The 26271-nt window shown below is 38.4% G+C and overlaps 1 protein-coding gene and 1 pseudogene across 1 annotated transcript; both read left to right on the top strand.

The window, feature by feature from the left end:
* On the top strand, window positions 10863-12746 carry LOC109949853 (G-type lectin S-receptor-like serine/threonine-protein kinase LECRK3). The gene has a single exon (XM_020566613.1). It carries the CDS (start codon window positions 10917-10919, stop codon window positions 12306-12308), a length of 1392 nt encoding a protein of 463 aa, XP_020422202.1. The 5' UTR covers window positions 10863-10916; the 3' UTR covers window positions 12309-12746.
* On the top strand, window positions 22344-25501 carry LOC18772085 (annotated as a pseudogene).

The following is a 26271-nucleotide window of genomic DNA, read 5'->3' as shown; positions in this document are numbered from 1 at the left end:
TCTTTTCCATTATTAGACTAGATCCGACTCTAATATATTTTTTTTTCCTTCTCGGTTCTGCTCCTTTCCTCTTTCTATTTCTTTTCTCCAAACAATTTCATCATCTCCTCACTCATCCCATGAATGATATGAACAAAGTTGAGAGATTTGTGATGGTTGCCATTTGGTGCATCCAAGAAGACCCTGCAGTGAGACCTACTATGAAGAAGGTTATGCTGATGCTTGAAGGAATAGTTCAAGTTTCAGTTCCCCCAAGTCCTTTCCCATTTAGTTCCATTAGCTGAAACAAGAAGAAGAAAAGAAAAAAAAACTTTCTTTTTTTAGTCAGGTTTCAAACTTTGAACATAAACAGATGTTATGATGCTATCAAGCCTTTGTGATAGATGATTCTCTGGTCAATGCCACAATAAAAATAATGTCCTACCATATTCTTCATTAATTTCTATATTATCAAACCTAACTTTTGATTTTTCGTGATGATATCCCAGTTTGTCAATGAAAATTCTTAGGTAAGTTTTTACTTTTTATGTTTTGTGGTGCATGAAACTGCATACAGAAACATTCATATATCAATATTCAAAACCGAACCTGACAATGACACCATGGCCGGCTAGTTTATCAAACATCTTTGAATCTTTCTCGTCTCCACTCCGACATTCAGATAATTACTTTTCTTAGAAAAGATTTTATGTTCCCCCAGCTAGTATCCACAAAATATGAGCTTATATATATATAGTGGTAAGTTTATTTAAGAGAATCGGAGGAGGTTTCTAAAAAGCTTTTCCAAAGTCGAAATCGACGTCCTATAAAAATTGAAGGATCACAAAGCCTGAGTTTATGTTTGCTTCTCATTTCTCACAGGATTCAACTTTGAGCCTTGTGCCACACTTTTTTTTTTAGTCCCTGATTGCCTTGATCTTGTCACATACCGGATCGGCTCTGCCATAATATGATATTGTCCTCTTTGGGCCCTCTGCCCTCATTCTTTTGTTTCTGGGAACTCACGAGCAACTTAGCTTTGAAATAATAAACTCAAATGATCTAAGCTGGACATAAGTTGATGCTTGGATGTTATGTTTCCTATTTAGATCGGTGCACTAGATATTAAGTTATATTAGGTTTTGATAAGAGTTTAAATTAAGTTATGCCTTGAGACCCAAAACCTTGTGGAATAAGGAAAGGTTTTGAAACCTATTAAAGGGTCCTATTTATTTTCTTTTTTGCGTGAACCGTCTTGGTGGGCTTGGAAGATTAGTCAAGTCGGCCATCGATGATGAGTAGAGACAACTTAACCTAGCCATATATAAGCTTAAGGCCTTGCTCTCATCAGACACGTTCTTTAACCCTAATCTCATCATAAAGAGAGAGCTGAAACAGATTCTGAGATAGAGCAGATGTCTTGAGCCATTCCTGTTCTTGTTGGGATTGTTGCTTTTGGGGTTGAATGAGTGGGATTGTTGCTACTACGGTTGAATGAGTTCAGAGGTCGTGTATTCAAGAAAGATGGCCCTAGGTATGTCTCTGCGTATTTCAGATTGTGTAAAAGATCATGAACGCGCATATAAATAAATCTAACAGTTGGTATCAAAGCACATGGTTATTTGCACACACTGAAATCGTTTTTCAAGCATGCCTATTACGATTTCTTATTTGTTTAATTTGATTTTTCATATATTCAAAACTTTAAACACGTTTTTGACCTACTAGATGACCTTAAAACCCTAAAAATGCCCATATATCACAGGAAATCTATGTGCTGTGTTAATTAGGTCATTCCTTATTCAAAAAGGTATTTTGCGTCAAAAACGAACACCAAAAACCCCTAAAACACTGTTTAGGGTAGAAGTTACTATTCACTGCAATTTAGGGTTTTCTCTCTTGAACTATGTTTTGTCATAACAAAACCAAACCCAAATACTCAAACCCTAAAGAAATAACTAAAATTGCATCATGCCAAAATTACTTGATAAGTTTCTTTAACAAATAGAATCTATCCTGTAATTTATTTGTGATGGCACAAGATAACACGTAATTTGTGTAAGCTATAAGTAATCTCTTGCCACAAAGGTGTGATACTTAATTAAGGAAGTTTGCATATGTTATTTATTAGTTTTGTGAATAAAGTTACACAGAAAAATTATTTTCTCTTAACAAATTGAGAATCGGTTTCTTGGAAAGTAATTGTGTTTTCTTTTACAAATCCTTACAGCTTTGAACACTCCCTTAATCTGTAACACCCCGACTCCAAATTAAATGTTTATTTTAATTGATTTAAATAAAATTACGAATTTACCCTTGGGGTAGGGGTAAATTGGCCACTTTCTTCTTCGGAAGGATTTTGGGACCACGAATGGTATTTCTGGGTAGATGGTACTGAGACGAATTCGTAGACATGCGGTAGGCTTGAATCGGAGTTGTAACGGAAAAGTTACGGGCAAAATAGTATCGGTGGCAAAACGGTAAATATTTCGAAAAGGGATAAAGTAAAAATCAGATTTTCACCTCAGCTCTCTCTCTCCTCGCGCGCGCTCGACACTCTCTCTCTCCTCAGTCTCTCTCTCTCCCCGACGTCCGCTCTCTCTCTCCTCGGTTCTCGCAGCTCCGGCCACGGCAGCACCCGAGACCGGTCCCGATCGACTCGCCTCGTCGCCCTGATCAAGACCTGCCCGTTTTCCCCGTCGGAAACTACGAAATCCGGCCGCGAGCTCGACGGTTTTGAACCGGATCTTTCCTGCAGTCGCGCCGCCGCCTCCGCCGCCCAAACCCGGTGAGTGAGGCATGGTTTCTCATCTATTTTTCGAGTTCTAGCTGATGGTGGTATAGGTTTGGATTGATTTGTTGGGTAGGAATTGATTTTGAAAACCTAGGTTTTGGCCGAATTTCAAAATGAAATTCCGGCCAGTTGCTGCCCGAATTGGGCCTTCCCGTAGTTGAATGAAGTGATCCTGACCTCGAGTAGGAGCTAGGGTAGGAAGGGTGAGCTCGGGTGTGGAGTTTTTCCGTCGCCGGAATTACTCTACACACCCACGCGCTGCCGGTGCATGTGGCGGTGCGTGGGCAAGGCTGGTGAGGCTGTAAATTAACCCGATGAGATCCTTAGGTTGTCACGAGCGCATAGGAATTCGCGGATCTCAATTCGGATGTCGTTTGACTATCGAACGGATTTTCGCATATTGAGCGTTATCCGGGTTCGATAGGTTCCGACTGTTAGATCTTTCCCGAATTAAAATATGTTGTTCTAGGAATTTCTAGGACCGTATGGGACTTCACGAATTCTGAATCGGAGCCCCGGATGTTCCGATTCAAAAATGCAAAGTTTGCGGGTAAGCGATAACCGTAAAAATCGTGAACGCTTCCTAAACCTGTAATCGGACCTTAGAATACCTTCTTCAACGTGCACGTATGGGGAATTTGGGGAGTTAAGCATTTAATTTGTAATTTCCGCTTTGACGTGATTTTATATTAATTATCGGTTCGTATCTCGAAATAGGTGTTTCGACTGCACGTACGCAGCAAGCAGGACCCTCACGTGGTCAGGCAGCGAGGGAATACTTGTGAGTGGACTTTGTTTTCAATCATATGTATGGTTTTTAATCGATGAAAGATTTTGCATAATGTTTTAATGGCTTATGGATATATATATATATATTATGTTCATGAGTTGAGTTTGACGATCGTATAGCACTTGGCAATATATTGTGAGTTTGGCATTTTGGGTTTTTGAGAGTGCATTTTATATGGATTGTGGGGAAGTATATTTATATAATCTCTATAGATGAGATACTTGGGTTGTTAGAGGGTGATGTGGAAGAATGTGATTTTTGGAGAGAAGTTGTGTGATTACACTACGTAATTACCTTCCCCAGTTACTAGTCTCACTCGCGGCGTTGGATGTTCCGGCGTGTGAGACACTTTCTATATGCGGCGTTGGATGTTCCAGCGTATGGAAGGACTTTGTATAATGTTTAGGGTCATCACCATGGCGTTGGATGTTCCGGTGTGTGATGACCCAGTCTGCGCGCGTAGGACATAGTTTGGAAGCTACACATGGCGTTGGATGTTCCGGTGTGGGAGCTTTGGAGTTTCGTCCCCCGGTTGGACCGCTCATCCCTAGACGCAGGATAGCACCTGGAAATCCTGCGGACTAGTCAAATGAACCCCCAGTTGGATTGTTTTCCCCGGTACCTAGGTGGTGTGATGAGTATATCGTATAGCTATTTATAGTTATATTTATATATATAGGTATATTTATATGTATATGTATAGTGAGTGTGTAAGGAACTAGTAGTTTGACAGGAGTTGCAAGATTGAGAGAATGGGATTCTTTTTGAAAGAGATAACTGGTGTTTTTAGATGAGTTTTAATGAATCATGTTTTGAGTAATTAACTATTGAATTGTGAACCTGCATGATTTGAGCATTATTTTTACAAGGTGGGGTTACTATATTGATTTTAACTGCAAATCTGGTTTTTGTCCACTCACATGTTTTCTGTTTTGCGCCCCCCAACCAGTAGTCGCTCCAGGAAGCGTGCGAGTGGTGTACGAAGCTCAAACTGCGCATCTTTCTAGTTAGGAACTGTGTAAATTCTTCTACTCAACTGTTCTTGTAATCTAAATTCAGTAGATGCTCTATATTGCCCATGATAGATTTTACTTATGAGGCCGGAGGCCACTTTAGTGATTTGTAGAATTGTGAAAGCATGCTGCTGGTTGGAATTATATTTGTGTGTACGTTGCAGGTTGAGTAAATTTTTGTTGGGATTGCTTAAATTACAGGGGAGACTCTGCCAAAATTTTGGTAGAAAGTCTCGATTTCTTAGTAGGTGGGCCCGGCATCAGGATGATGTCGGAATAAAGACGGGGTCCGCTTCGGTCTTCGGGAAATTCCGGGGCGGGTCCTGTCATAATCAATTTCTCGCAAATTGAAAGATTCACTGGATCGAACTTCAAAATATGGACGTTTGATTTTGAAGTTATTCATGGATTATATTTAATTCAAGCTAGCTACTTACCTTATGTATCTTATAGTACAATTCCTAGAGCTTAGGGAAAAGGAAAAGCATCTGGCGATTAATAGGAGCAACTCGTGTCAACTAATCATGAATGGAATTCTAGTAAAGCGTATAGTGGAGCTAATTAAGAAGCAGAACGAAGATGAGCTGGAGAGAAAAAAGGTTAAGGAGCAGCGACACCTTATGGAGGACCCATAAGGGTAAACACGGCTACAAAGGACAATCTCAGAAGTCTTAGGATCGCTGTAAAGCTCGGTGTATGCGCTTATGGGAGAGGACGAAACATCAATAAGCTACTTCGATACAAGAATCTCCTAGTGCAGTATGTGAAACCTACCCCCCAACTTGAATCACTTGTTGAGATTTTCAATACCACCACTAATAGGGAGATAGTGGTACTTGACCTTCTAGGGAGAACAACACTTTCATGGCAGCACGTTGTGACAAGGAAGATTAGATAGCTACCTCTTGTTTTCATTAAATATTATTGGAGTAGTTGATTTTAAGTTGGATTCAAGATTTATTTTAGAGTTGGATGATGTAGTTTTAGTACCCTAAATAAAGAGAAATTTAATTTCTATTCAAGATTATTAAGACTTGGTTTTATTTTGGATTTAATAAAGATGTTTTTGTATCTTAGAATTCAAAGACAATAAAGATGGATTATATTGTCTCAATTAAAATGAAGATGGTGAAGTTTTAATAGCTGAATCAAGTGAGAAAAAGATTAGAAGTGAAGGAACATCCACTAGGTTATGGTATGGAGGTTTATGACACATTTCAAAAGAAAAAATTAAAATTCTTATTAAGGAAAAAATCTTGCCATTACTGACTTTCGGTGATGACGAAATTTATATTAAATGTGTTAATGAAAAACTCACTATGACTAAAAAGAAAGGTGCAACTCGCAGTAGTGATCTTTTAAAAACCATCCACACAGATATTTGTGGACCTTTTCCTCATCAAACAATTGATAGAAATTGCTATTTCATCACCTTTATAGATGACCATTCTCGTTTTGGTTATTTATATCTCATAGCAGAAAAGTCTCAAGCTTTAAAATATTCAAAAAATATCAAACTGAAGTAGAAAGGAAGCTTGAGAAAAAGAGAATTCGTGTGCTTGGGAGTCCCTGATGATTAATGATTAAATAAACCAAGATTTTACCATGACTGCAATTTTAGAGAGACGCGAAAGCGAAAGCCTATGGGGTCGCTTTTCGGGTTCCTTTAGGATTTCCTTCTTGATCAATAACAACTGCAGCATTGTCATCATATCGTATTATCATACCGTTGTCGCGTTTGAGTTCTTTACAAGTACGTACAATTACAGCTCGGATTACTTCTGATATTTCTAGAGATGTATTTGGTACGGCTTCCTTGATTACATAGGCAAATGCTCCTTTCCATTATGGATAGCAATAGTATGCCCGATCATTGTAGGTATAATGGTAGACGCTCGGGACCAGGTTACTATTATTTCTTTTTCTACATTCAAAGCTCCTTTTTTACCATTAGCAAGAACTTGTTTCAGTTGCAGATCATAAGGAATTCGAACAACTGGAGAATAACAAAAATAAATTTTATTTTACTTTTTTTGTTTCCGAAGTAACTCTAGAAGTTCCCAGGGAATTCATTAAAGGAATGTTTCCAATAAAAATTGTTTGCTCTTGCATATCCCTACTGTTTTTCCAAATTGATCAAAATTCTAAGGTCAGACAGAAGGGGTGAATATTATGGACATTTTGATGAAGGAGGAGGACAAGCCGGACCTTTTGCTAGGTATCTACAAGATAATGGAATAGTTGCTCAGTACACAATGCCAGGAACTCCATAACAGAATGGTGTGGCTGAGAGAAGAAATTGAACCTTGAAGGATATGGTTCGTAGCATGATTTCTAAAACTGATTTGCCTAAGAGTCTATAGGGAGAACTGATCAAAAAAGTAAATTACATACTTAATAGAGTGCCTAGGAAGTTCGTGCCTATGACACCTTTCGAAATTTGGACTACCAGAAAGTCTAGCCTGTGACATCTTCATGTATGGGGCTGTAAGGCTAAAGCTAAGAATCTATAACCCTCAAGAGAAGAAGCTTAATCCTAAAATGATTTGATGTCATTTTATTGGTTATCCTACAAGGTCAAAGGGTTCTAGATTTTATTGTCCAAATTATAATATTAGAATTGTTGAGGCTGGTTGTTCAGTATGAAGAACTTGTTGATCAATAACAAAAAGAAGAAGATCCACAGCAATTTCGGATTATGTGTACTTACAGGAAGCAGATTTTGACATTAGAGATGATCGGTTGATACAACAAGTTGTAAAGAAGCTATAGAGAGTCAGGATGCAGACAAATGGAGGGAAACAATGTTGAATGAACTCGAAAACATGAAGAATAATCAAGTATGAGAATTAGTTGAACCTCACAAGAGCCAGAAATTGGTTGGCTTGAAATAGGTATTTAAAACAAAGAAGGATAAGGATGGAAGAATCGAAAGATTTAAGGCTAGATTGGTAGTAAAAAGATTCACCCAAAGGGAGGGAATTGACTACACTGAGATTTTTTTTTAGTTTCCACCAAAGATTCTTTCCGCATCATTATGGTGGCTTTGGTGGCGCATTATGACCTACTTTTACATCAAATGGACTGCTTTCCTGAATGTTGAACTTGAAGAAGAAAATATTATGAGGCAACCTGAAGAGTTTGCAAAGGGGGGAAAAAAGCATATGGTTTGCAAACTTGACAAGTTAATTTATGGACTGAAGCAAGCAAGCAGGAGGTGGTATTTCAAATTCCATCAAGCTGTTTCATCTTATGATTTTGAAGAGAAAATAGTCGATCAATGCATTTATCCGAAGAAATGTGGGAAACAATTTATTTTTCTAGTGCTGTATGTCGACAATATACTTTTGACTACAAATGACCACAATTTATTGAAAGACAGTAAAGAGCTACTTCCAAACAATTTTGAGATGAAGGATTTGGGAGAAGCTGCTTTTGTGTTAGGCATTGAAATTTAGAGAGACTGAGCTCGAGGTCTCCTAGGCCTGTCACAGAAAACATATATTGAAAGGATACTTAAGCGTTTTGACATGAGTATGTGTTTTGGACAGAAAGTTCTGTTAGGTAAAGGAGATTTAAAGAATGAGCATTGCCCTAAGAATAAAGAAGAAGAAGATGAGATGAGGAACAAGCCGTAAGCTTCTCTAGTTGAAGCAATATGTACTTACAAGTGTGTACAAGGCTAGACCTAGGCTTGTGCATTAGCAAGATGGAAAGATTTCAGCCAAATCCGGGAATGCAACATTGGATAGCTAGAAAGAAGATTTTGAGGTACCTACAAAGAACAAAGGCTTATATGTTGATTTACAGACGCACGGAGAATTTAGAGCTTATTGGTTTTGTTGATGTGAATCTCATCTCTACTACAGGTTTTCTTTTCAAGATGGCAGGAGCAGTTATTGCTTGGAAGAATGCTAAACAATCTGGTGTTTAGAGTTCAACCATGTTTTCAGAATACATAGCTTGCTATGAAGCCTACTCCTCATGCAGTATGGCTAAGAAATATTATTAAAGACATTAAGGTGGTGGAGTCGATTTCTAGACCAATACAGATATATATATGACAACATTGCGGCTGCTTTTCACTGCATGAACAACAAGATGTCGTCTAGACTTCAACATATTGACAGAAAATATTTAATAGTGAAGGGAAAGGTAGCGAACAACCTAGTTATGTTTGATCATACCAAAACTCAAGATATGATTGCATACATGTTCACAAAGTTTTGCCTTCATAAGCTTTTCTGAGACATGTTGAGAGCATGGGATTATTTCCTCGCTTTGATGCTGCAATCTAGTGGGAGTCTTGTTCCCATTCTGATATTTTACTAGTATGTTTATTTGCTGTTTTCTAGATTGAGGGAGTTGCATTTAAGGATGTTATTATGCAATTTGTTTATGCAAGTGAGTTTATGGTCTCTTTTGAGATACTATTGTTTTGATAACATTGCGGATTGACTCTTGCTAAGTCGTAAAGAGGTACATGCACTGAAAAGCATAAAGATTCACATTACGGATTGGTACATATTAAGGTTTGCGTTGGTAGGTGCTTCATGTTTTCTGAGATTGCATTATGTGATTATAGATGGCCTATTTTTAATAAAGAGAGTCGTGCTTGTCTATAGTTCGTTTTGTCTAATCACTTTTCATTGTGGCTTAAAGGGAATGACTTAATTGTTTTAAACTTATGGACAGTAAAGATTATCAAAGCTCTAGTGCTTGATCTAGTGGGAGAATGTTATGTTTCCTATTTAGATCGGTGCACTAGATACTAAGTTATATCAAGTTTTGTTAAGAGTTTAAATTAAGTTATTCCTTGATGCCCAAAACCTTGTGGAATAAGGAAAGGTTTTGAAATGGGTCCTATTTATTTCCTTTTTTGCGTGAACTGTTTTGGTGAGCTTGGAAGATAAGTCAAGTCGGCCCTCGGTGATTAGCAGAGACGACTTGACCTACCCTTTATAAGTCCCTACTCTCATCAAACACATTCTCTAACCCTAATCTAAGAGAGAGCTGAAATAGATTATAAGAGAGAGCAGAAGTCTTGAGCCGTTCCTGTTCTTGTTGGGATTGTTTCTGCTGCAATTGAATGAGTTCAGAGGTGGTGTCTCAAAAAAGATGGCTCTAGGTATGTCTTTACGTATTTCAGATTGTGTGAAAGATTATGAACACGCATATAAAGAAACCTAACATTGGAGTCGAAGAAAATTACCCTACATTATAAAACATTGAAAAAGACTTTGCACCCACAATCCAAAAACAAAAAGACAAAGCTCCAACTGGTAAATCATGGAAACTGGAACTTGGAAAGTAGCAGCATATTCATGATTCTGAACCTTAGACTTAGACTTAGACTTAGCCCATCCTGTAACATGTGCCCAACCTTAGACTTCGTTGACTTGGTGACTGCAGTGCAGTGTTGTGCGCGACAGAAGCGGATTGCACTGAATGGTGGATATGAAACCAACTCTCTTCTCTCTCTGGTTTCCTTTGGTTTTGCTATACACAAGCACTCTTCTCATGCACTACTTGCCTGATTAAATAGCCAAAGAAGAGAAAGAAGAATGCAAAGCATTATTCAATCACTAACGCACCAAATATAATGTCGGCAGACATTATCTCTTATGCCTACCAGCACTAGCATGCATTAATTCCTAATACATTGTAATAGCAAATTGAAGGTGCTGTTTTTTAAATCCAAAAAAAAAAAAAAAAACAGCCAGCCCGGTCTCCAATCAGCCGTAAGTTGCTTCCTACTTGATGTTCCACTTCACTTGGTTCCTTTGCCTTTTACAAAGATACCCCAGCCATCATTGATTGCCCACTTAGAACCTGACTTTAGACATCTCACAGGCGAATGACTAAGTTACATTTGATCACCTAACACACTATGTGCCTATTGACAATTCCAGGGGTCACTTAACCAAAGTAACTAGTAATTCTTCCTAAATTTGAGCCAATTAGAACATTTTCTTTCATGGTTCCACAGAATGAAATAAAATTTTCCAGTCAATACAAATAAATTAGTCCTTCTTGTTCACCCCATAATGCAAATAAAAAGTCCTGCATTCTTAAAAATTTCTAAATGGTCGCAGCCATTTTAGACTGATGATTTCATCTATAGCTATTTCATAACATTTTCAAATTTGTAGGTCCCAGTTCATCATAAAAAATTCTAAAATTTTTGTCTTTGCGTCACCTCGCCATCTCACAGAAATGAGCACGCTTCATGCTTCATTAAGATGTGGTACCCGCATTTATAGCAAGAAATTTCGAGGAAGCAAGGGCCATCATGGTCCCATTCTTCATTATGAAATATAGCTAGCTAAGATATTGTAGTATGCCGAACCACATTGGTGCTAGAAAATTAGCAATGGCTTTTACTGTACGGCTGCTTCTGTTTTCCTCACTGTTTCTGCTACCAGTTTCTGTGTTTGCTCAAACCAATGGTGGCATAGCAGTGGGGGATTTCCTAACTGCAACTGCAGCTAACTCCTCACCATGGCTTTCTCCATCTGGTGATTTTGCCTTTGGATTTTTTCCGCTTGGAAGCAATGATCTTTTCCTGCTCTCAATATGGTATGCCAAAATACCAGACAGAACCATAGTTTGGAATGCAAATCGGGATAATGAGGCTGCAGTTGCACCCAAGGGGTCAACTGTGAACTTGACTGCCAACAGCGGTCTAGTGCTTAGAAGTCCTCAGGGTGAAGAGCTATGGAAATCTGAAACCAGTGTTGGTGTTGTTGCCAATGGGGTCATGAATGACACAGGCAACTTCGTTCTTCAAGATAGAAATTCAGAAAGCTTATGGGAGACCTTCAACAATCCCACTGATACCATGTTGCCTGGACAGACATTGGAAAGAAGTGGGAAGCTTTCGTCTCGACAATCGGAGACTAACTATTCGAAAGGACGGTTCCAGCTGCTTCTGCAAGAAGATGGGAACCTTGTGCTCAGCACCATAAACTTGCCAACAAACTTTGCCAATGAACCTTACTATGCAACCGACACTACCTCAGGGACCGTGGCAGGTAGTGAAGGTAAAGAATTGGTTTTCAATGTCTCAGGCTACTTGTATGTTGTGAGAGAGAATGGTGGAAAGTACAATCTTGCAGTGGGAGAGGTAGTCTCAGCAAGGGACAACTATATTAGAGCAACTCTCAACTTTGATGGGATTTTTGCTCAATATTATCACCCCAAGAATTTCACTGGAAATGTAAGCTGGACTATTCTGTGGTCAGAGCCAGATAATATTTGCCAAAGAATTACCGAAAGTTCAGGTGTAGGTGTTTGTGGGTACAACAGTATCTGCACTCTCAAAGGAGATAAGAGGCCAACCTGTGGATGCCCAACAGGGTTCTCTTTACTTGATCCAAATGATCCATATCGGGGATGCAAGCCGGATTTCATACAAGGCTGTAAAGAAGATGAGCTTAGTGGCACAAAAGATTTATATGATGTTGAGGTGCTAATAAATACAGATTGGCCAATCTCAGATTACGTGCAGTTGAAACCTTTTACCGCAGAGAAGTGCAATGAATCTTGCTTTCAAGATTGTTTGTGTGCTGTTGCTATTTTCCGGTCTGAAACCTGCTGGAAAAAGAAGTTACCTCTCTCAAATGGGAGAGTGGATGTAAGTCTTAATTCACAAGCCTTCATCAAAGTCAGAAAGGACAATTCAACTCTACCAATACCAGCTCCTCAACTTCCATGTCCAGATGAATTGTAAGGTCTGTAGATTATGAAGTTAAGGCCCTGGGTGATAAAACGACACTGGAAAAGTTTATGATGGTTGCTATTTGGTGTATTCAAGAAGACCCTTCTCTTAGACCCAATATGAGGAAGGTTGTTCAGATGCTTGAAGGAGTGGTGGAAGTACAAGTTCCCCCATGCCCTTCCCCATTTTCCAGAGCATGCTTGAAGGAGTCATTTGTATCGCACGTTTAAATCATTTTCTGTACTAAGTTGCTTATTTTCTCTTTATCAATCGTTTTAGTGGACTTATTTGTAGTTTTGCATCGCTTTAATTTGGCCATACTGATAAGAAAGAAGGCTTTGTGTAAGTTATGTTCTTGTTGGGAAGGACAAATTCTGTTGAGAAAACGTAGTACAACTATGTGTTTGCTTAATCTAAGTATTGATGAAGTTTGTGGCCTATTTATTTTTACTGGTTTATGAAAAACCAAGGTCATTATTGGTTGTGGTTTGCGTTCCTCTATTGGTAAGTACTTGTTCACACTAGTTTTCTTCTATGCGAAAAATGTTATATTCCTATTTAGATCGGTGCACTAGATAGTAAGTTATATCAGATTTAATAGGAGTTTAAATTTGGTTACACCTTGAGGCCCAAAACTTTGTGAAATAAGGAAAGTTTTGAAGCCAATTAAAGGGGTCTTATTTATTTCCTTTTGCGTGAACCGTTGCTTGATGGACTTAAAGTGTTAATCAAGTCGGACCTCGGTGATGAGAAGAGACGATTTAACCTAGTCCTGTATAAGCTTAAGATCCTACTCTAGTCAGATACGTTCTCTAAACCTAATCTCATTACAAAGAAAGAGCTAAAACAGTTTCTGATAGAGAGCAGAAGTCTTGAGCCATTCGTGTTTTGCTAGTGTTGCTAATACTGAGGATTGAATGAGTTCTAAGATCATGTTCTCAAGGAAGATGACTCCTGTTATGTCTTCTATGTATTTCAAGTTGTGTGAAAGATCATGAACACATATATAGAAAATCTAACAGTTGGTATCAGAGCACATGGTTACTCACACACGCTGAGATCGTTTTTCAAGCATGCCTATTGCAATTTCTTTATCCGTTGATGCCATGACTATTTTGGTTATGTTCAAAATTTTGATGGCAGATTAAATATGTTTTTCTAAATACTATTGTTAGCGAGATCCTATCTTAATTAGGATATTTATTTCCTAGTTTATTATAATTATATTTCTTTCCTTTTGTACAGATATTGTGTAATTAGGATTTTAACTTGTTTCCTAGTTTGACACTACCAGGGTTACATCCTTGTACTATAAATACCTTCTTTTGGAGAATGAAATATAACCTGAAAATATTCTACCCATATTGTTTGACTTGGCATCAGAGCCAACTTTTCTGGTGACATGTGTGTTGTGCCCGCCCATGTTCTATCCCCATATTTTTTTTTCTCTACCTGTGCCGTGTGTGTCCTCCTGAGTTTGTGTGTTGTGTTGTAGTGTTCGTGCTTCTACTGTGTTCGTGTCATTTTTGTCTTTGTGCATCTGCCGTATTTGTGCCTTTGCTGTGTTCCACGGTGTACTCTGCTGTGTTCGTGTCTGTCTTCTTGCATCTGCCATATTTGTGTTTCTGATGTGTTCCGTTGTATACTCTGCCGTGATCTGTTGAGTTTCTGCTGCAATCATGAGTGATAACTCCATTGTTGGTGCTGTTGCTGCTGCCTCTGCAAATTTGTGTATTTCTGATTATATTCCAGGTACTGGCTCCAATATTTGGATAATTGACATTGGTGCTTCTGATCATATCACTTATGATGCTAAATTTTTTGATGAGTTGTCTAGTAACACCCGTGACCCATACATAACTAGTGCTAATGGCTTGCCCTATCTAATTACTAGTGATGGCACAATCTCTCTCACTCATACTCTGTCATTGTCTCGTACGTTACTAGTTCTCAATATCCATTGTAACTTGTTATCTATTGGTCGATTACTTGATACACTTAATGCTTCTGCTACTTTCTATCCTACACATTACTCTTTTCAGGATCTCAAGACTCACGAGACAATTGGGCATGATAAACAGATAGGGGGGTTATATTATTTGACATTGCCTTATGCACCAGTTAGTGATCATGTCGTTAATACTGTTCAAAGTTGCAATGTCAAAGACAAACAGCAAATTTGGTTATGGCATCGTCGCTTGGGACACCCGTCATTTGGCTACCTTAAGCGTTTATTTTCATATTTATTCCGCTCTTGTGATGAGTCCAATTTTAAGTGTGAGACGTGTATTTTGGCCAAGAGTCATCGCACTATGTTTCCTTTGAGTGACAGTAAAGGTGCAAAGCCTTTTGATTTAGTGCATTCTGATGTGTGGGGTCTGGCTCGCGTTACTTCAAACGAATTTCGTTGGTTCGTCACTTTTATTAATGATTGTACCCGACTCACTTGGGTTTTCTTGTTGAAAAATAAAAATAATGTTGCTTCCATCCTTCTAGAGTTCTGTACTATAGTGTCTACTCAGTTTCATGCTCAAGTCAAAGTATTCCAGAGTGATAATGGAGGCGAATATGTAAATAACACTTTGGCATCTTTCTTCCATGCTCAAGGTGTTATTCACCAAAAGACAACCCCATTTGCTCCTCAGCAGAATGGTATGTTTGAACGCAAGAATCGTCAGTTACTTGAAATTGCCCGCTCCCTTATGTTAGACATGTCTATTCCCCATCATCTTTGCGGGCATGTTGTTTTATTTGTTGCCTATTTGATTAATCGTACTCCTAGTCGGGTTCTTGATTTCAAGACTCCACATGATGTGCTTGGTGACCATGTTTCCCCTGTCTCAATCTCCAAGTTATCCCTAAAGGGTGTGTTGCATATGTTCATGTCTACTCTCATCAACGGAGTAAATTTGATCATTGTGCTCTGCGATGTGTCTTTATTGGTTACTCTTCTACTCAGAAGGGTTATAAGTGCTATCATCCACTTACCCAGAAGGTGCATGTTACTTTAAACATGACTTTCCATGAAGAAGTGTCTTATTATGTCTCTCCCTCATCTCCAATTCAAGGGAGAGAGGGAGTGAGTTGTAGAGTCTTGGATTGGAGAATGATGTGTTTGAGAATACTCTTCTCGGGAAGGAAACGACATGTCTCACTGAAGCAAGTGACCGGTCGCTCATATCTGAAGATGAAACTTGTGGTCTCTATGAAGAAGCAACTTATCGCCCTTTCGAACTCGACTGGTCGCCCATATCTGGAAATGAAGCAGGTGCTCTCGATATCGAAAAGACCGATCACACTGAAGCAAGCGACTAGTCGCCTGTATCTGAAAATAATGACAATAATTTTTGTATGGATGAGTTCGATGCAATACCTCCCTACCCTTCCATTGCCCCAATCTACTCGTGATAATGAATCAAGTGAGGTCATTTCTAATGATCTATTTGTGTCAACTTATCAGTCACCTCCACGAACTACTCGTGGAAAACCTAAAATACAATATTCTCCTTATATACATGCCAAGTTTAAATATCTTATTAGTCATTATGTGTCAACTCATCATTTGTCTAAGTCATATGCATCATATTTGTGTCAATTATCTAGTGTATGTGTGCCAACTAAGCTGACGGATCTTTATCTAACCCCAAATGGATAGATGCCATGAATGTTGAAATCGATGCCTTGAACAAGAATAAAACATGGGATTTAGTTCCTTTGCCACGAGGGAAGAAAGCTGTTGGATGCAGATGGGTGTTTACTTTGAAGCATAAAGCTGATGGTTCTATTGACCGTTACAAGGCTAGATTGGTAGCAAAGGGTTATACTCAGACTTATGGAGTGGATTATTTGGAAACCTTTGCTCCAGTGGCAAAGCTCAATACTGTGCGTGTACTATTGTCCCTAGTTGCTAACCGCTATTGGCCCTTGTTACAATTCAATGTCAAAAATGCGTTTCTACATGGTGACCTCAATGAGGAGATTTACATAGATCTCCCTCCTGGTATTCTTGTAACCTCTTAGGAGGGTGTTGTGTGTAAGCTGCGGAAGTCTTTATATGGATTGAAGCAGTCTCCAAGAGCGTGGTGTGGGAGATTTGCAGTATCTATGAAGAAATTTGGGTATGTGCAGAGTAACTCAGACCATACTTTGTTTCTAAAGCATTATAAAGGTAAATTGACAACTTTAATTATTTATGTTGATGATATGATTGTGACTGGAGATGATCAGGCAGAAATGCAAAATCTTCAGAAGTATCTGGCTTCTGAGTTTAAGATGAAATCATTAGGTGATTTGAAGTACTTTCTTGGGATTGAAGTTGCCATATCTAAACATGGTATCTTTCTGTCTCAAAGAAAGTATATTTTGGATTTACTTGCAGAGACTGGAATATTGGATTGTAAACTAATTGATACCCCTAGTAGACATAATCATAAGTTGGGGTTATATCCTGATCAAGTCCCTACAGATAAAGAGCGTTATCAACGACTTGTGGGAAAATTGATTTATTTATCTCATAGACGTCCTGATATTGTATATGCAGTGAGTGTAGTGAATCAGTTTATGCATTCTCCTAGTGAAGATTATATGGGTGCTGTGATGCGCATTTTGAGGTATCTGAAAGTAACTCCTAGAAAGGGGTTAATGTTTTGCAAGTATGGTCATGCAGATGTGGAAGGATATACGGATGTTGATTGGGCGGTTCAGTCACTAATAGACATTCTACGTCTGGGTATTTCACATTTGTTGGTGGTAATCTTATTACTTGGAGGAGTAAAAAATAAAAAGTGGTGTCTAGGTCTAGTGCCGAGGCCGAGTACCATGGGATGGCTCAGGGTGTGCGCGACTTACTATGGTTGAGAAGATTATTGAGAGATGTTGTGTGAAACCCTGTATTTTTAGTATATATATTATATTTCGAGAGATTATATATTTTGTTACATATTTAGTTTATAACTTATATATATATATATATATAATTGTTTTGGTACGTGTTATATTTTTATATTTTCTTATTAGTTATTAAAAAATAGTAGTAATATCATAAAGAAGTATATGTATTGCTTTTAACAAATTTATCTCTTTGTTTCTTGCTGACCAAGTTGAATGGCCTATATATTTTTTTACAAACACACTTTAGACTCCAAGTGTCATTCTACTGAGGTGACTAAGCTTTATTTAGCATGAGGTGTTGGCAATTTGATGATAGCTATCCTAATGTTGGAGACCAAGTTCCCACGTGGTCATCACCTCCCCACCAATTAGAACAAATTGTATCCTCCTGAGTGCTACTATAAATAGGACATTTCCTTTGTTTTTGAAAGAATGTAACCTTGCATGAAAGTTCATGCAAAGAGAGAAAAACATAGAGGGAGAGAGAATAGTGAGGAAATTCTTAGAGGAGGTATAGGACTTAGTTTGTGTTTTCTTAACTTGGAGCTAGCTTTCGAAACGAGGTAGGGGTTTTTTGGCGACCTTTTACAAAGATTGATCTAATTAAATTTCGTGAGCTCTATATTATGTGTGATATTGTATAATGTTCTTGATATACTATATTTACGTATTGTGAACTATTTGAATAATGTTGGCATAATTATATCATGTCATGGTAATTGGTTGGAGTTGTTGGGTGGAGAAGATAATTATGGAAAAGAGGGTAATGGGAAGGTTCTTTTGTGTAGTTGAGTCTGACCATTGTAGGCACCAAGTTCAGGTGAGCCCGTGTGCACAGTAGATTAGGAAATCGGCTGTATAATTGTCGATTGGGTGATTTGGGCTTGGAGATCAATGGTATAGACAAGATGACTAGCAAAAGGGAAATTATGGGATAACTGAGATGGGTGTTAGTTTATGTAATGGGGCATTCGAAAACCGGGCGCGGGGTTTTCGCCGACCCCCGGGGCGTGACATGTTGGGTTTGGAGCCCAAAAACCCATGGATTTATATTGTGATAATAAAGCTAAAATTGCAATTGCGCATAACCCTGTGCAACATGATCGTACAAAGCACATAGAGGTTGATTGACATTTTGTTAAAGAGAAGTTGGATGCTGAAATTATTTCTTTTCCGTTTATATCATCCGAGTATCAACTGGCAGATGTTCTTACGAAAGTTGTGTCTACTACGGTCTTTCTCAACTCACTTGACAAGTTGGGCCTGCGTGACATCTTTGCTCCAACTTGACAGGGAGTGTTAGTAAGATCCTAGATTAATTAGGATATTTATTTCCTAGTTTATTATGATTATATTTCTTTCCTTTTGTACAGATATTGTGTAATTAGAATTTTATTTTATTTCCTAATTTGACCCTATTAGGGTTACATCCTTGTACTATAAATACCTTCTTTTGGATAATGAAATATAACCTGAAAAATATTCTACCCATATTTTGTCACATCCCGGGATCGGCTCCGCCGTAGCACGATATTGTCCGCTTTGGGCCCCCCTCTCTGGCCCGCACGATTTTGTTTCTAGGAGCTCACGAGCAACTTCCCAGTGGGTCACCCATCCTGGGATTGCTCTAGCCCCCAACTCGCTTAACTTCGGAGTTCCTACGACTCCGAAGCCAGTGAGCTCCCAAAATGCCTCGTGCTAGATGGATGCGGACGTGCACATATAAGGCACATCACCCCCTCTCCGTTTGGTTGATGTGGGATCTTACATATTGTTTGACTACTATGAATATTAAAGAATCTGAAAAAAGCATGTTTAAATTAATTTTTCATATCTTCAAAATTTTAAATCCATTTTTTATCTGCTAGATGACCTTAAAATCTTAAAAATGGCCTTACCTCACTATAAAGAAGTGAATTCTGTTAGTTCCGTCATTCCCTATGCGGAAAGATATTTTTTTTTGGTTAAAAACGGACACTAAAAACCCCTAAAACATTATAAAACATTGAAGAAGACTTGGCACCCACAATCCAAAGACAAAAAGACAAAGCTCCAACTCGTAAATCAGGGAAGCTGTAACATGTGCGCAACCTTAGACTCTGTTGACTTGGTGACTGCAGAACATTTTCTTTTATGGTTCCAGAGAATGAAATAAAATTTTCCAGTCACTACAAATAAATTAGTCCTTCTTGTTCACCCCATATTGCAAATAAAGTCCTGCATTCTTAAAAATTTCTAAATGATCGCAGCCATGTTTAGACTGATGATTTCATAACAATTTTCAAATTTCGTAGGTCCCAGTTCATCATAAAAAATGTGAGAAATTTAATATTATTTTATTTAATATTAATTTTCTATTTAAATAGAAATTAATAAAATTAATTGGGTTAAAGACATGACCCTTAGGTTATTATAATGGCCCATCTTCAATGGGGGGATGGCAACTCTTCATATGTGTCTGGAACCCTATCATTTGGTTCAAAGTTCCTTGTGAATTCCAGTGCTTCTTTCACAAGGAGGGGAGTCGTTGTATCCTAGGAGGCAAACGCTAGTGAATCATAAGCAACAGTGTGGGGTGTAATTCTTCTTAAAGTCAAAGCGTCCAACACTTGCCTCAACTCAATTAAACTACATAGTATGAATGGGTATGTGAAATTGCCAATGTAAAGTTTAGAGAAATAATCCTATGAAGTTATATGCTAGGTCTCTTAACTTTTCAATGTGGAACAATACTCAATCATGACCGGCTACTACACTTTATGGATTTTTCTTCAAAGAGCTTGGAAATAATAATGGAAGATTCACTATTATACTCAATATAGGGGTCCAAATTATAAAAATACCTCATATGAAATGGACTTTAGAAACACACTCAAAGCTCATTTACAACATAACAAAGAAGCTTTTAACTTCTTATAAATTACAAAACTGCCATCAATTTATTAAAACAAACCCAACCCCAAAATCTCATAAAAATACCCAAAACACTCAATAGGGTATCAAAGTAATTTAATAATCAATATTAAATTTAATAAGGTCAGCTGTCTTTTTTTGGGTTTGTTTATAGAAATTCAATAGTGTATGGTTTATCTATAATATTAGTGCCAAGAATGAGTATATCACTAAATATCTCAATAATAAACTCAAATGAAAATTATCTAAAATGGATATACTTTGATGCTTGAAGGAGTCAAAAGAAAATTGCAGCTTCCAAGTAATTACCCTGCATTATAAAACATTGAAAAAGACTTTGCACCCACAATCCAAAAACAAAAAGACAAAGCTCCAACTGTTAAATCATGGGAACTGGAACTTGGAAAGTAGCAGAATTTCCATGATTCTGAACCTTAGACTTAGACTTGGGTCCATCCTGGAACTTGTGCCCAAAACTATACGCAACCTTAGTCTCTGTTGACTTGGACATTTCCTGATCACCAGAAATCTGTGTGGTTTTGTGAGTGCGAGCGTTCTCTTTCATGGTCCCATTGCACCGAAAGAGTTGATTTTGTGATTCAATTAAGATACATTCATAGAATAGCAAAATAATTTACCTTCGTGAATCATATGATGGCAGTCAGTTTATCGGGCCCCCTTGAATCTTTCTTGTTGATGGGTATATTTATATCATATATTTAATCTCATTCTTAGTATATTTTGGTTAATATTTTGGAAGAATTTTGATATTTTGAATTATATTCCCAATATATGACTTTTGACTTCCTCTGGAGGAAAACATAATCAAATGGATGAATTTTGGAGCAATTCCAATTGGAGGATGTTCATGAATCACTTAGCTTGATCGTGTCGAAATTTTAGATTTTTCTACTAGGCGTTATTTTCTGGCAATAAAATAAAGGAGCAGTACGCAGTGCTGGAATAATGACATTTTGGGCTTTTATTGCGTTTTTGGAGCCCAAGATGACCTCGAATGGGTCCGTAACCTTTTGGAGAAGTGTTCAGAATGTTTTTATCTTTGAAACAAGCTATCTTGGGCCAGATTTGGAGGAGATTTGAGGCCAAAACATGACTGGGCAGATTGTCCTAATTCAATTTAGATTTTATATCCTAGTATTATTTTATTTTAACTTAGTTTCCTTGTGGGGATTGGGCAGCTAGGTTTTATGAGGTATTTAAGTTGGTTTTCACAGCATTTTTGAGGGACTTCTTTTTGGCTTTTGAACATGGCATTGTGGAGAGGAATTGCTAGGGTTTTGGAGTTTTTGCGACTTTAAGGTGTTTTCATTATTAATAATATTCTCCATGATTTCAGTTATGAATATGCGTAACTAATTTTCTTTTGTTAGGGTGAAGCCTTGAACCTTAGCATGAATATGTAATTTTTATTTAATTGCATATGATTTAGTGCATGCATACTTTGAATTGTTAATCACTGTTTTAAACTATCTAATTGTCTTAATGCCTAATCACCATTGTAGGATCTTTAGAAAAGTAATTAGATGCAATTTTGGTCGGAAGGTTCCCTGAAATTGACGCAGGCTTCTTGTGATTAATAATTGTAATTTCACTTAAGATGAACACCACGTCTTAAGGGTTGCATGGTTTTTCAAAGGGTTTTCACAAAACGTAATGAGTCTTTCATGTTCAGATTTGATCCGAACATCCGGACGGGTTGCATGTTGGAGGTTCCAAGTATAATATAAATTAGGAAAACCTAACCTTCAAAGTGGCATGTGCAAATCATAAGTAGTAATTGGTAAAAATTCATAGGATTGCTAGGTGATGGTGAAACCCTAGTGCTTTTATAAATTGGTATTTGAAACTTCTTTCTTCAATCGTATTTGTTTTCGTTTAAAATCTATTTTTAGTATTAAACAATTTCAGAATCATCCTTCTCAGCCTTTAATTTCAAGTAGTTAATTGGAAATTATTTTTACATAAATTGCTAAATAGTCCTTGAGGAGAACGACCTTACATGAGCATCTATACTACAATAGCCTTTTATTCTTGCAAGTATTTTATGTGATTTTCACCCTATTTGCACAGGTACTAAAAATCCTATCGCTCGTCAACTCTGATTGTCCATATGAACATGACTTAGTTTTCTTGGACCCTTAATATTCCACCTTTATTAATCTAATTGTTCTCAGTTTGTTTCTTCTTTAAATAGTGATTGCTTAGCCACATTGGTGTTAGAAAATGGAAATGGCTTTTACTGCACAGCTGCTTCTGCTGTCCTCATTGTTTCTACAACTAGTTCTAGTGCTTTCCCAAACTAATGGTAGCATAGCAGTTGGTGGTTCTCTTACTGCAACTGCAGAAGGAAACTCCTCCTCATCATGGCTTTCTCCATCTGGTGATTTTGCCTTTGGATTTCGGCCACTTGGAAACAATGATCTTTTCTTGCTTTCAATATGGTATGCCAAAATACCAGACAGAACCATAGTTTGGTATGCAAATAATAACCTTGTAGGTGCACCTGCTGCACCTCTGGGATCAACTGTGAATTTGACTGCTCACAGTGGACTAGTGCTCACAAGTCCCCGAGGCGAAGAGTTATGGAAATCTGAAACCATAGTTGGTGTTGTTGCCAATGGGGTTTTAAATGATACCGGCTGTTTGTGCAAATAATCTCATGGGAGAATATTCGCCCAAGATTTCTTCGTCTTCTCCGCCTCTCTTTCTCCCTGCAAAACAGATCGGAGTAAAAGACCACACCCGGAGGGTGTTGGCCAAAGGCCCTCCGATGCCTAAGTGAGGTAGGGTAATTCAAGGAAAATCGGGTGGCCGGAGCCGTGTGTGGTGGCCGGAGCCTTGTGTAAGAGAGAGAAAGAGAGGAGGTGGCTAGGGTTTGAGAGGAATAATTTCTACAGAGCTTTAGTAAGAATTTAGGCGTACATCAACCATTGTGTGTGGCTATGCTTTTATAGTAGTCTCGGAGGCTAGGGTTTCAGAGGAATAATTCCGTAGATGAAAGGGAATTATTCCTCCCCTTTTTGGAATTGATTTGATTAATTAGGGATTTGATTAATTAGAGTAAATCAAATCCCTAATTGTGGTAGGTATCAGATCAAATCCCGATTCAATTAGACAACTCCTCATTTATTTGGGGATCGTGGTAATTAACCAAATCAATTCTCAACCTAATTAGGTAACGTACAATTTAATTGGGTAATTCCCAATTAAATTGAGTAACTCCCAATTAGGTTGATTAATTCCCAATTGGGTCAAATAATCCCCAAATAGTTGGAATTATTTGACCCAGGGTTTGATTTAATTACGTTCCCACACCGGCAACTTTGTTCTTGAAGATGACAGTTCAAAGAAGTTGTGGGAGTCTTTCAAGAATCCTACTGATACCATATTGCCTGGACAGATAATTGAAAGAGAAGGAAACCTTGCTTCTCGACAATCGGAGAATAACTATTCCAACGGACGGTTCCAGCTATGGTTGCAGCAAGCGGGAACCTTTTGCTCAACTCCGTAAACTTCACAACAGGGTCTACTAACAGACCGTACTATGGAAGCGCCACTACCAATGGGACAGTGCCAGGAAGTGAAGGTAAACAGTTGGTTTTCAATGACTCAGGCTTCATGTATGTCCTGAGAAAGAATGGTGGAAAATTCGCATGGGAAATACTAGGGTCTCAGCAATGGCCTATTATACTAGAGCAACTCTTAACTTTGATGGGGTTTTTGCTCAGTATGTTCACCCAAACACTTTTTCTGGCAATGCAAGCTGGGAACCTCTTTGGTCACTGCCAGAAAATATTTGCCTGGATATTGATGCTGATAAAGGTCCTGGGGTTTGTGGGCTCACTAGTATCTGCACACTCAGTGCAGCAGATAAGAGGCCAAAATGTGAATGCCCAAGAGGGTTCTCTTTGCATGATCCAAATGACCTATACGGAACCTGCAAACCCGATTTCATAAAAAACTGTGAAGAAGAAGAATATGATGTTCAGGTGCAAACAAATACTGATTGGCATATGATGTTCAGGTGCAAACAAATACTGATTGGCGAAACTCAGAGTATAATCGTTCAGAAGAATTTACTGCAGACAATTGCAGAGAGTCCTGCATTCAAGATTGTTTATGTGGTGTTGCTATTTACAGCAATCGAACCTGTTGGAAAAAGGAGTTGCCCCTCTCATATGGGAGAGTGGATAGCAGTCTACATGCAACGACCTTCATCAAATTCAGGAAGGACAATTCAACTCTATCAGTCCCTCCATCGCCAAGTCCAGATGATAAGAAGAATAAGCAGACCACTTTCTTGGGTGTACGACCGGTGATTTCAGCTACCACTCTCTTGGTTTGTCTTGTTTTAATTGCTGTTGCATTTTCTCTTGGCCTATACTTCACTTTTCAGAAGAAACAGGTCAGGATTATGCAAAGTGGTTTGAACATAAATTTGCGTCCTTTTAGTTACCAAGAGCTTCAGGAAGCTACAAATGGATTCACGGAAGAACTAGGAAGGGGTAATTTTGGGGTAGTTTACAAAGGAATAATACAAAATGGTTCTCAAGTCCAAGTGGCAGTGAAAAAGCTACGCTGCGTGAAACAAGATGGTGATGAGGAATTCAAGGCAGAAGTGAATGTAATTGGGAAGACACATCACAAGAATCTGGTACGTCTGCTCGCATATTGTGACGAGGGACAACAACGTTTACTAGTATATGAACTCTTGAACAATGGCACATTAGCAAGCTTCCTTTTTGCTGATTTGAAACCAAGTTGGGGGCAACGAATCAAAATTGCTTATGGAATTACCAAGGGACTTGAGTACTTGCATGAAGAGTGCAGCACCCCAATCATCCATTGCGATATAAAGCCTCAGAACATACTTCTTGACGATAATTGCACTGCCCGGATTGCTGATTTTGGATTAGGAAAGCTTTTGACGATGGATCAGAGCCACACTCCTACTGGCATCCGAGGAACAAGAGGGTATGCCACACCCGAGTGGTGGTTTAGGAACGTGCCAATCACTACCAAAGTTGATGTGTATAGCTTTGGTGTTGTACTACTTGAGATCATCTGCTGTAGGAGAAGCGTTGTTAATAACTGCGAAGAGAAAGCGATTTTAATCAATTGGGTTTATGATTGCTACCAAGAGTGAAAAATAGATGCTGTTCTAGATCACGAAACTGAGGCTTTGCATGATAAAAAGAATCTGGAAAAGAGTGTGATGGTTGCTATTTAGTGCATCCAAGAGTCTCTTCGGCGACTATGAGGAAGGTTGTGCAGATGCTTGAAGGTGTAGTGGAAGTGCATGCTCCACCATGTCCTTCGTCATACACCAGTTCAGCCTGAAACCAGCTTTCTTATCTTTGTATCAAAGCCAAAGCCAAAGCCAAAGGTATCCCAAAAACTATCAAGGTCATTTCAAGCTTTACACCCATCACTGCATGTGTTCTCTGCATCTGAATTTTCAGAGAAAATCTCTCATCTTGTTCTTTTGCCTTTTTATATGTATCTAAAATTTCGTAAGAAAATTTGCAATAGTATTTGTCTAGCCAAATCCCAATTTGATTTGCAATGGAATTGGGTTTCTGTAGATCTTTCTTTTTTGAAGAACATAGAATTGCAATTGCAACCTGAAACCACATAGCAATTTTATATGTATTCAACTGCAAATATTCATTTCCAAAAGCAAAGAGATATACAACTTCACGCCCAGCGCAAATGCAAGACCAATAGGAACCACATTTCTTAACATAATCATAAATAAACCCTAACCCTAAACCCACTACATACTACCAAAAGCAAAACAACATATTTGGGGATTCTAAGCCCTCTCGCCCCTGATCCTTCGCGCCAGCTGAATGTCCTTGGGCATAATGGTGACCCTCTTAGCGTGAATGGCGCAGATGTTGGTGTCCTCAAACAGACCCACCAAGTAGGCCTCGGCCACCACGGCGCTGCTCTAGAACTGGAGATCGGTCTTGAAGTCCTGAGCAATCTCCCTCACAAGCCTCTAAGGGCATATGTTTGGTAGGCTTCATTAGGTTGGACTACGCTAAATAAGCCTTGAAGCCCATGTTTAGTAGAATAAGGGACTAAGTTAAAAGGGATTGTGGAGTCCAACAGTAAAAAACACCTCCTCACTCGCTCTCCTTATACA

This window comes from Prunus persica, chromosome G6, assembly GCF_000346465.2.
Source record: "Prunus persica cultivar Lovell chromosome G6, Prunus_persica_NCBIv2, whole genome shotgun sequence".
NCBI lineage: Eukaryota > Viridiplantae > Streptophyta > Magnoliopsida > Rosales > Rosaceae > Prunus > Prunus persica.
This window is presented reverse-complemented; position numbering and strand designations above follow the sequence as displayed.

Coding starts and splice junctions, on each gene's coding strand:
- LOC109949853 (XM_020566613.1), top strand. CDS start 10,917: ATGCCGAACCACATTGGTGCTAGAAAATTAGCAATGGCTTTTACTGTA.